The following is a 12,200-nucleotide window of genomic DNA, read 5'->3' on the forward strand; positions in this document are numbered from 1 at the left end:
AGGGCATTTTCGGGACCGGCAGGGTCATACAGTCAGTTGGTTGTCCCCAAGCAGCTGCGACAAGAGGTTCTGCGGTTGGCTCATGATTCCCCTAGGGCTGGACACCTCGGTGCAAAGAAGACTAGGGAGAGAGTGTGGCAAACTTTCTATTGGCCTGGACTTTGTGCCGACGTGAGAAGGTATTGTGCGTCGTGCGACGTGTGTCAACGCACAGTTCCCAGAGGCGTCGTCAGGAAGGCCCCGCTGGAACAGATGCCATTGATGGATGAACCTTTCAAACGTGTAGCAGTCGATTTGGTTGGACCCATTCTTCCCGCCTCTGGGCGTGGTTTTCGTAGAATGTCCTAGATCTGTCTTCGCGTTCAAGTTCTTTGCTGTGTTCCTGCAACATTCTCGCTCCGGATTCATTACAAAACTGGTAGTTTTGTCTTGGTGGGGGGATATGTCGCGAGATGGGTTGCAGGGTAGTTTCTAAATCGACAAACCGCCAGCCGCGGTGTGTAGTGTGTCCGTGTTCGTGACCGCATTGCGGGGAGCACGTGAATTTGGTGCGTCGCTAGCGCTCACCCGTCGTCTGCGCTCAGCGCTGAACGGGATTCGGGGCAGAAGCCAAAGAACTTTGAAAGCAGTAACACCTCGATTGTGTGTTCTGGAATGTGGCGCGACTGCTGTCGGCCCAAGTACGTGGTGTGACTCATGTCAACCCGGTCAAGTTTTCAACATTATTGTTGACGTCGGCTTTGCCGTGAAAAGGGAAATATTCACCAGGGGAAGGATAGAGGTTCTTCCATGTGAGTATTTTTGTGTGTGTGTAAATGTCTTCTGTTGTCCACGTGTTTTGGTCTCTAGTTTGTGTTGTAGGTCGGGTGGAGGGTGGTAAAAGGGAGGTAGAATTTAGCTCATGGCCTTTTCACTTTATTTCATTCCCCCTTCATTGTCATTCACGCTCATTTTGGTTATCATTCCATGCTCTGAAATAAGCGTGTTTTTCTGGTTGGAAAATGTTACATGAATTTGTGGAATGAGTCTAAAGTTGCAAGACTTGCAAGTGACAGTAAGGTTGATTTTTGGTCACACACTCCAGTTCGCTTTTGTGTAAATATTATGGAGTGACCTCTGTTTTGTTTGTTGGCTAAACTCTTTTTGCCTTGTGAATCATTTCGCATTTGAGTACCATGTGTTCTAATTATGGCCTTATAGGCCTGTGTTTTTCTTTCATTTATTTGTCGAGCACGGCCTCATCTGCAAACTGAAAAGGGTGCCTGCGTGGAGCTTCGTCACAAGGGCGAGATTGTCGTCTGGAGTCCCGCTGCCCGTCGTTGGCCGTCCTCGCCGTCGCCGATATCGTCTTGTCATCTGTCATCTACTCGTCTGTCATCATCGCCGTCACTGCTTCCCTGACAGTGCAGGCTGTTCGTCGTTCTCAGCGCACTGGGTCAGGGGAGGCCATCGTCTATCGTCAGCGTCTGTTCGTCTTCCTCTTTCCCCCTTCATCAGTTCTGCCCAACGCTTGCAGACAGGGGTCGAAGGAGGGGGAGATATCTACATCGTGTCTATTCGTCTTCCTCTTTCCCCCTTCGTCGGTACTGCTCAACGCCTGCAGTAAAGGGGTAGAAGGAGGGGGAGATGTTTCATCGTCTGTTCGTCTGTCTAACCCCTTTCAACGTTACTGCTCAACGCTTGCAGTAAGGGGGTAGGCAGGGGAGATCATCATCTTCGCACTCACTCCGTGTCATCAGCGCAAGCATCTAGTTGGCGTTCGTCACACTCGCCATTCGCATCTTGGCTGATTTAAAGGGAAGTAACTTTCACATGTCATTCTAGCTTGAACAAGCGCCAGTCATTGCTCGAGGGTTTATAACCCGAGTTCGGCGTAGATATGTTGGTGAAGAACACGTTTGCACTCACCTTTAAGGCCGTACGGGTGGCATTGTCGCACATTCAGCTACCTTAGTATTTCATTGACAAAAGTGACAGTTGTGTTGTTTATTTTTGCTTTCTCACATGTGTGCGTGGCCTTATGTATGTCGTTGCCATAACCACATGTATGTTGATGTGCAATTGTGTTGACATGATGTTTTGCATTATCATCATTGCCGCCACCTTTCATTCCTGATCATCAATCATCATCATCATCACTAACTTTCTCTGTGCAGCAGCAGAGCAGAGCCCAGCAGTTCTTGTTCATTCCCCCATCATTTCATCAACATCCTTTCATTTTCATCCACTCATCCTTTATTTTCTAGAAGCAATAAAGTCTTCATTTTGTTGAACTTTACCACTTGAGTTCCTGACTCCTTCTGTGTGAGAAGTTAAGGTCCTACCTATCAGGTTGGTCGCGACATGCAGGCCCACGTGCTCGATGAAATATGTAAAGGTGACATGTTTGAAGGTGGAGGTTGAGGGTTAGCGTGGCATGTTTAGTGCACCGATGCTTTTTGTTGCAGCCTTTCTACCTACTACTGCCTGTTTCTACGTTACTCACCGGTTCCTACGAATCGTCTTACCTGCTGATCTGCGGGGTGCTGTAACCGGAACGTCCGCGGTATGCTGTAACCGGAACATCTGATGTAACCTGCTAACCTGATGTTTTGGTGATTTGCTGTCGCTGTCGTCGTCCTACCAACTACATTTCTACTATTTCTGGTAGACTACGGGGAGGACCTTCAGCGACTGAGTGAGGCGCCTGATGTCTCCACTGTTCCCTGCTTCGTTGTCACGCCAGCCGGCACTACATTCGACGGAGCAGTTGTGGAGACTATAGACTAATTACGGGCCGCCCACTCAGTGGCAAAAAGCTAAGTTGCACCATGTCTTTTGCACCCTTTTTCCACCAAGTCATCCTTTTATATTTGTGATTTATTTTGAGTGGAAACAACGTGAGGGTGTGATACCTGCTTTAGCGGGGATATAGCTCAGTTGGTAGCGCGCTGGATTTGTATTCAATTGGCCGCTGTCAGCGTGAGTTCGATCCCAGGTTCGGCGGAAATTTATTTCACAGAGTCAACTTTGTGTGCAGACTCTCTTCGGTGTCCGAACCTCCCCCCGTGTACACTACATTGGGTGTGCACGTTAAAGATCCCACGATTGACAAAAGGGTCTTTCCTGGCAAAATTGCTTAGGCACAGTTTATAATTGTCTACCTATACCCGTGTGACTTGGAATAATAGGCCGTGAAAGGTAAATATGCGCCGAAATGGCTGCAATCTACTGGCCGTATAAAATTTCATCTCACACGGCATCACTGCAGAGCGCCTAGAACTGTACCCACGGAATATGCGCGATATAAGACTCATTGATTGATTGATTGATTGATTGATTTAGCCAGCGCTCTTTGACAGACAGCTATATTTTCTTAACTATACACGGGATCAGCGTGTTACTATAATTGTCTATACTTTAACTGGCATTTTTGTCAGTGACCACTTGTTTTTACGTTTTGAACAAAAAGAACATCTTTTGGAGTGAAGTCTCGAGGGAGGTGGCGTGTTATTACATAAACAGGCGTCTGAAACTTATACTTTTGTTGATTCTATTTATTTGTATGACTGCGAGAGTGGATCGTGGTGTGGTTAGTTAGTTAGAAGTAACTAACCGTTTCATAATCACCTTATATGATATATTGAAACGTGACATATATACGGGCAGAGTAAACTTGAGACTCTACTGCAAGTCTTGACATTCACATAAATCGAACCAAGAACAAAGACATCCAAACATTACAGGCAGTTTAGATCAACTAATTTCACTGGAGGTGACTGCCCAGCACTGTTTTTCATATCCGTGTTTGCTGAAATAGAAAGAAATTAAACAAAACGAATGATCGGGAAGCTTATGTGACACGCTTTATGAGTGGGAGACACTAGATCTGTCTGTACTTACATTGTTACTGGGGACACGACTGCTAGATCGACACTGCGCTTTCGACAGCCGATCTTCCCTGCGCAGACACTGGAAACACGCTGTGCAGATCAAACTTTTGGAAATCTCCTTTGGCTTTGGTATCTTCTTTATCTATTTTTCTTGAGCTAAGAAATCGAACAATGTGAAATCGTCTTCCCCGAATCGGCGAATGCAGAGGTGAGAACTGGAAAGTGAGTCTATACCACAATGCTTCACGCGACCTGACCTGGGATGCGTTGCATAGGCGAACGTTTGCGAACGTTTTCTAGGCAACGCATAGTTTTGTTGTGGCGCTCGCGAGCGTTAGCAAGCGCTCGGTACGAGTACCATTGTCTGGGGTCACTGAAGCGGAACAATGGCGACCGCTCGCCGAGAATGGTCTAGGCAACGGGTGTTTGCGGCATTCTGTAACGTACCTGAGAGGTGGCACGCCAGAAACTATTGCACTGTACGTACTGAGCTTGCTGGTTGACTTTCTCTCTGTCTCTTTCTCTCTATCACAGTCTCTCTCTCTCTCTCTCTGTCTTGCTTGCTCTCTCTCTCTCTCTCTTTCTCTGTCTCTCTCTCTCTCAGTCTCTCTGTGCCTGTCTCTCTGTCTAAGTCTCTGTCTCTCTCTTTTTCATTCTTTCTTTCTTTCTCCATTCTCTCTCCCTATGTCTTTCTCTTTCTTTCCATCTCTCTCTAAATCTGTCTGTCTCTCTTTGTGTCCGTATGAAAGTCTCTCTCTCTTATCCGTTTTTTGCTCTCTTTCTATCTCTCTCCCTTTCGCTCTCTCTTCCCCTCCTCGTCTCTTTTTCTCTCTCTCTCTCTCTCACTCAAAGTATACCAATGCTTATTCTGTTACCCTCGTAAAATAAAGAATTGTCATTGTCATTGTCTCTTTCTCTCTCCCTCTCTCCCTCTCTCTCTCTCTCTCTCTCTCTCTCTCTCTCTCTCTCTCTCTTTCTTTCTTTCTTTCTCTCTTTCTCTTTCTCTCTCTCTCTCTCTCTCTCTCTCTCTCTCTCTCTCTCTCTCTCTCTCTCTCTCTCTCTCTCACACTCTCTCACACACAGACACAGACACAGACACAGACACAGACACACAGACACACACACACACACAGAGACAAACACACACACACCCATACACAGATACAGAAGCACACACACACACAAACACACATAGGCAAACATAAACACGTCAGTATAAACACACACTCGCAGACACGCGCGCGCGCATACGCCGGCACGCGTGCATACACACTCACCACTCAGTCACGCAAACACACACACGCACGTACACATACAGACACATGTTGTACATACATATACACACACACAAGCACACATACATAAACACACACACACAGAACGTGTGTACATGAGTGCGTGTGCGCACGCGTGACTGCAAGTGTCACCGTGTGTATGAGTCAGTGTGTGTGTGTGAGTATGTGTGAATGTGTAACGCACCTGTGTGTGGTGTGTGTGTGTGTTTATGTGCGTGTGCCAGCCGGTGTGTCTGTGTGCGTAAGCAAGAGAGAGAGAAAGAGAGGGAGGGAGAGAGAGTGTGCGTGTTCAGTCAAAGGGAAGCAACTTCACGCAGTCACTTCAGTTTACCAGAAGAGTCGCCTCCCGTCTGTTTCACAGTGAGTAGCTTCCCTTGGTGCTATGGCGTCCAGCGGTATCAATGGAACTCTGTCATTGAAAAGGGTGAGTTGAACTGTACACACGCACGCACACACATACACACACACACGCACGCACGCACGCATGTACGTATCACACACACACTCGCACACACGTAGTACGCATGCATGCTCGCACACCACACACACACACCACAGACACTCACACATCAGTTCACACACCCGCATTCACGCACAACCACCCTTTGTTGCGTCAGTCTGCAACAGATGTTGCCGTGCCTACTCTCTTTTAGTTTCACAAACCAAGAATTCTTGTGAATGAGGTGTTGTTTGACTTTGAATGCTGTCTATGCGCTAGAAAGGTAGCAAAGCAGAAGAGCTAAAGCGGAGCTAACATGACAACGGAATGTGAAACAACAACAAATGTATAGATTCTATCTACCTTCAAAGTGTGTGTGTGATAAATGATCACGTACTTGCACGTGTGTGTGTGTGTGGTGTGCGTGCGTGTGTGTGTGTGCGCGATGTGTGTGTGTGTTAGTGTGGCTGTTGGGGTCTATGTCGACCAAAAGAGTGGGATTCTCTGTAGGTGGAGTTCCTGTAGGTAGATTCCCTATATACAGGGAATACCACAGGATGTAGTTCCTGTAGTGTTTCGCTGATATCGCTGAAAGTCACGTGATGCTCAGCAACATCGGTAGAATTTGATGTTTTTCGATCTTTTTTGATATTTCTTAGAAAATCGAGTATGGTTTGCAAGTTTAATTGAAATCTCCACCCTGTGGGATTCCCTGTATACAGGGAATCTCCCTCCAGGAACTCGACCTACAGGGAATCCCACTCTTTTGGTCGACATAGACCCCATCAGCATTAGTGTGTAAGCAAACGTTGTTTTTTTTAGATTTGCCTCATCGACTTTTGTTTTCAATCCCTGAAACCATTAGTATTCAGACCTGGGAACCCATACGATTTTGGCGTATTTTGTACTCGTTATTGTCTAGAATACGAGCATTACGGTAAGTGAAAATAAATACGACAACAAATTCCGTGACTATTTTTCTTTACAAGCGTATCCCGAAGCCAATCCAGTATTTTGACACATGATTACAGTTTTTGTCAGTAAACATTGAAAGAAGCATTTGTTTTAAACGTATTGGTAAACTTAACGGTGTGACGGACGCGTGTGAAATAAGTTTGAATCATGGATGATCAAATGCTGTGTGGAGTACGCTAATTTTTCTGAAAATACACCAAGTTTGCTTGAGAATACTCCAAGTGCAAAACAGGGGTTCCCAGGTCTGAGTATTACTACAACAACCACAGCTGTAGAGTTATAGTACCAAGTGTCTCCTCCTGTACCATCTTACCTTTCACTTTCTGTTGTTCATTTTGTTGTTGAATTTCTGCTCTGTGTTTCAGTTTCTGTTGCGTTCAGAAGTGCTACGTCTGTACCGAGACATGCTGAGAACGCTGAAGAGGATTCCCAGCCAAGACCAGCGCAAGGACCTGCAGCAGTGGATCCGAACTGACTTTGACAACAACAAACACCACACTGAGGAGGTGATGTTTGATGATTTTTTCCACAAAATTTATGGATCCTTGTTTGGTTGCACAATTTGTAGATTGACTTTTGCTTTACATTTTTTTCGGGTACTTATTTTCTCCGAAAACCCCATCTAAACTAACTAAATCTGTCTTCAAAGTGAAGTTTTGGACATGCCTGTGAGAAAACATGCCTGATTCATGCTACATGCACCCTTATTTTTGTGTTAAGAGCCGGATTTTTGACGAAGTCGATGCAACAATTTCAATGCAAGGAAGATAACTCTTGTTTCTCGAAAGCACAAGTATTGATGACGTCATGTGATTAGTGCTTCTGCTCCTTCGTAAATCCTCGCATAAAGCTATGAACGGTAAAAGTTGCAGATATAAGTCCTGATTTCAAACAAATATGTAACAAAACACGATCTAAGGACTAATTTTCTTAAGTTTTGATGAGGTTTTCAGGGGTTTTCGGAGGTTTTTGGGTTTTCGGAGACATGTAGTACCGTTTTTTTCTGTGTTTGTTTGTGTTATACATGTTCACATACTTGTGTTTATGTTCAAATTGTCTTTTGGATGAAGATCAGAACATCCGTTGACTTTTGTTTCAAAAATATCACTTGAACTAATGGGTAATATGTTCCGAAGTAAGTGAAGTAAATCAATAATGAAATTAAGAAAGAAATACATAACTAAATTATTAAATTGAGGTAGATAAAGAGTGGTAAAAACTAGCAGTGATTAATATTGTATTCATTATTAAACAAGTAAATTATAAATTTAAAACACAGGGCAAGCAGGATATTGCAGAGAGCATGAGCGCACACTCCTAAAAGAGAAAGAGAAAGCAGAGAATCGAGAGACAGTGAACGAAAAAGGGAGTGGGTGAGAGTTATGGGTTAAAAAAATCACTAACACTGATGAATATTATGTCTACAGGCTGCGATAAAAATGATGATCACCAAGGGACGTATGTCGCTGAAGGAATTGGAACAGTCTCTGGATCTTGTTACATGACATCACTTGTGCTGAGTGTATGGAATCTGGTTTGAAAGGTTTTGTAAGCTATTGTGTATATATGTTAAGACTGTGCTTGTCTTTGCTGTTATGTCTTGAACATAGGACCCTCACTTTGCATTTGTGTCCTGTGTGTGTCACCCATTGTGTTGTTGTAAAGAGACTTTGGCCAAAAATGGTGTGCATTTTTGTTTTTAAAAGCAAAGTGTCAGGGTATATTACTCATTATGTGATTCGAGAATTTTATGTTTTCTAAGTTAGTGTATACAGTTTAACCTTCGCCGGTCGTCGTGGGTCTGTGTGGACCCAGAAGGGTGTTTAATTGCAAATATCTCTTAAACCAGTTGGAATTTTTTTAATGAGCTTTTAAGAATGCCTCAGACACCTAAAAAGCTGTTATGTCCTAAAAGATAATTAAATTTCAGCGAGAAGTAATTAAAAAAACAAAGGTCAAATTTAGACTAAACACACAGAAGACATTGTGGGACCCATGTTTCTCAAACTGAAGGAACTTACATAAAAATTAGGGAGAGAAGTCACAAACCTTCAGGTATTGGCTCTAAACATAATTTTCTACGGTCTGTTTAATTTTGGAGTTAATAAGCAAGTTGCGTGGAGCGAAATTAATACATAACAATGTGGGTCCACACAGCCCCACGTACGACGTCTACAGAAGGGTATTCACGTTTTTCCTTTTTTGAGAAGCTTTAGACCGCAAGGTAATAATTAAATTAATAATTTGATTTAATTACTTCTCGTGGAAATTTAACCACGGCGTCTATGGAAGGGGATGCACGTTTTTGCTTCTTTGGAAAGCATGGGTCAACGGAAGGGTTAATGCATATTTGTCCTTCTTTGAGAAACATGGGTCCGCACGGCCCCAGGATGTCTTCCGTGTGTAGTCGATAACCCGGTCGGGCGAAGGTTAAGTTGTAAAGAGTTGAAAAACAGAGAAAAAAATGTGTGACAAAATAAATTATGTGAATGTGTGAAAAGTGTGAAGATAGAACAAAGGCAACAAGACATTGTATGCTTATAAAATATGTATGAGCAGAAAATGGTTGCCTAGGGCAATTTGTGTACAAAAAAACACGAAACAACATTACTTTGATTTTGTTTTTCTGTTTTTTCTTTTCTTCTAAACTAAGGAATGTGCATTTAAGGAATGTGCGAACACTTGATGAAAGAAGTCTGTGTTAGCTTGTAGGGTACTGATTGAGAAGCTGAGAACTGTTGAAGATGTCTACCTCATTTTGAACCTATTGATATCTGGTACAGTGGAACCCGCCTTTTAAGACCTCCAAAAATCAGAAAAAATCATGTCTTAAAATGGGGGTAAATGAACAGGAAGTCTGAGAAAACAGGGTCTTAATAGGAAGGAATTCTTGAATTGGGGGGGGGGTCCGCTGTACTTCTTCTTCTGTGGAGACTTCAGCTGAGAAGGCTGGAAATCATTATGTACAGTGGAACCCCCCTTTTAAGACCCCCCAATTTAAGACTCCCTCCTTTTTAAGACCTTGTTTTCTCAGACTTTCTGTTCATAACCTCTGTTACTGTAAAATTACCCCCATTTTAAGACTCCCTCCTTTTTAAGACCTGATTGTCTCAGATTTTTAGAGGTCTTAAAAGGGGCGTTCCACTGTATAACATTGATGGGCTGAGGTTGATGAGCTGTATATTTATACTATAGGTCCATGAAATTGTTCCAGAGAAACATACAGTGTGGTGGAGCAGCAATTTGTCTGCTTCCCACCCTCCTCTCCCAATCCATAAGATTTATTTTTCTTGGATGGTTGTTTGGTGTGTGTGATGTAAATTCCCTGGCCGAATCACTGTGGTTCCATAAAATGATATCTACCTTGACAAATTTATCATAACTCATAACTCATAACATTTTATTGATCCAACAAAGGAAATTAAATTGGTCATCAGCACATATAGGTGTTTTGTAAATTCTAAGGCAGAATGGCTAACGAAGCTGCTCTCTACCTTGACAAATCTGTCACACTGTGTGCAAAGATAGCTGACCAAGCTTCTGTTCTTGATTGTGTGTGTGTGTACGTTTGTGTGTGTGCGTGCTTGCATGTGTGTGCTTGGGTAAATAGTTCTTTTAGTCACGTTTGAATTTTGTATGGACTCCCCGCGGGTTAGGGGGAGTCCCATATTGGTTGGGACGAGAAAGAATTTACCCGATGCTCCCCAGCATGTCGTAAGAGGCGACTAACGGATTCTGTTTCTCCCTTTACCCTTGTTAAGTGTTTCTTGTATCTATATACGTGTAGTCAATTTTTGTACAGATTTTAGTCAAGCAGTATGTAAGAAATGTTAAGTCCTTTGTACTGGAAACTTGCATTCTCCCAGTAAGGTAATATATTGTACTACGTTGCAAGCCCCTGGAGCAAATTTTTGATTAGTGCTTTTGTGAACAAGAAACAATTGACAAGTGGCTCTATCCCATCTCCCCCCTTCCCCCGTCGCGATATAACCTTTGTGGTTGAAAACAACGTTAAACACCAAATAAAGAAAGAAAGAAAGAAATTTTGTATGGTAAGTATTTTTCACTTACCCTGTGAAAATGTTTGCCACAAAGGATGTTTGCATGACTGGACTTGAAAGCCTAAATGGAGTATTTGCAAAATAAATTGTTTGTTTTGGAAGTGCATTATGTTCTCTCTTGAGTTTATTGAGACAATGATAGTTTACTGTGTGTGTGTGTGTGTGTGTGTGTCTCTGTGTGTGTGTGTGTGTGTGTGTGTGTGTGTGTGTGTGTGGGTGGATATGTGTGCACCCGCACATTTGTGTGTGTGTGTGTGTGTGTGTGAGCGTGCACATGTGTGGGTGGATATGTGTGCGCGTGCACATGTGTGTGTGTGTGTGTGTGTGCCCGAACAATCAGAGGCGGTCATGCATGTCTCAAAATGGGAAGAATTTTAAAACAAGAGTTTAACTTACAGACGTTGTAAACAGAAAACCAGTTTTAAAAGAGGGGTTCTTTAATACTTCAGTGTTTGCCAAAGTGCCAGGTAATGGGATAGTGGTAACTGCTGTGGTACAATGGAACCCCCATTTTAAGACCTTCAAACATCTCTGAAAATCAGGTCATAGAAAGGAGGGAGTCTTAAAATGGGGGTACATTTACAGATATTAACAGAAAATCTGAATACTAAAGGTCTTAAAAAAGGACAACTGTTTAGAAAAAAAAAAATTGGGGGGGGGGGTCTTAAAATGGGGATCCACTGCACATGATTTATAACAGTGGTAATATAAATATGAGGCTCATCCAACAACAACAACAACAAAAGAGTAACAAGACATCCATGCTACAGTAGTACATTGTGGGCACCACAGGAGCGTGCATCAAAATGCCTGACCAGGGCCAGTAATTGATCACAGTATCGTTGCCCTCTACAGCATAGGCCCCCTTTCAGTAGCCCCGCACACCCCCCTTACCCAGACTCTCAAGCTATAAAATCTTTCTTGATCAGATTTTGTGTGCATGACATCTGCAGATTTTCCTCTATTTTAAGACTACCTAGCTAGTTTTTTCAGTGTTTCTTTTTAAACGGGTTCCACTGTCTTGTAGTAGTAAGAAGTACAAAAACTACAATGGACTGGACCCAGCAAGTCACCTTGATACAAGCTCCTGAAAAAATTAGTACACGTTTAAAGGCAGAGTAAGACTCCCGTAAACCATCACAGATACGGTCAGGCTTTTACACACAGTACAAACACCATTTCATTTAAACACTCACCAATTGAGAACATCCTAGGTGCCCTCCGTAAAGAGCGAACAATTTTCAAAGAATTTATTTTTGCGTGGTTTATCTTACCCCTGAGCCATCGTGAACCCGTGTGATCCAGTTTTCCCTTTTCACAATGCAGTCGTCATAGTTAGTCATTTGAATGCGACTCGACGTGAGCTTATCTACAATAGCACGTTTTTTTATGCACGAAACAACGGCTGTGGTTCACAAGAACTCTAGCGATGGCTTTTGACTGTTGAGAGGAACGGCGATTTGCACTGATAAACCGGCCGTCGTCTGCTACGACCCTTGCGTGACCCTGCTTCCGGGCTTTTCTTTTTTTAAACTTTCACAACTTCGAATTGTTCTGA

General features: G+C 43.2%; 1 protein-coding gene across 2 annotated transcripts; it reads left to right on the forward strand.

Moving 5' to 3' along the window:
- The first annotated feature begins 5,464 nt into the window (after positions 1-5,464).
- Positions 5,465-10,748, forward strand: LOC138956012 (LYR motif-containing protein 2-like). 2 transcript variants are annotated; one of them, XR_011452465.1, is made up of 4 exons: positions 5,465-5,591; positions 6,947-7,087; positions 8,009-8,380; positions 8,705-10,748. XR_011452465.1 is itself a non-coding variant. In XM_070327486.1 (3 exons), exons 1-3 carry the CDS (start codon positions 5,550-5,552, stop codon positions 8,084-8,086), a joined length of 261 nt encoding a protein of 86 aa, XP_070183587.1. In that variant the 5' UTR covers positions 5,465-5,549; the 3' UTR covers positions 8,087-10,748. The 2 variants fall into 2 exon arrangements, 1 of the variants encoding a protein (XP_070183587.1); XM_070327486.1 differs by having other exon boundaries at positions 8,009-10,748.
- Positions 10,749-12,200: the final 1,452 nt, after the last annotated feature.

The sequence above is a fragment of the Littorina saxatilis genome, unplaced genomic scaffold (assembly GCF_037325665.1).
Source record: "Littorina saxatilis isolate snail1 unplaced genomic scaffold, US_GU_Lsax_2.0 scaffold_1275, whole genome shotgun sequence".
Classification (NCBI taxonomy): domain Eukaryota; kingdom Metazoa; phylum Mollusca; class Gastropoda; order Littorinimorpha; family Littorinidae; genus Littorina; species Littorina saxatilis.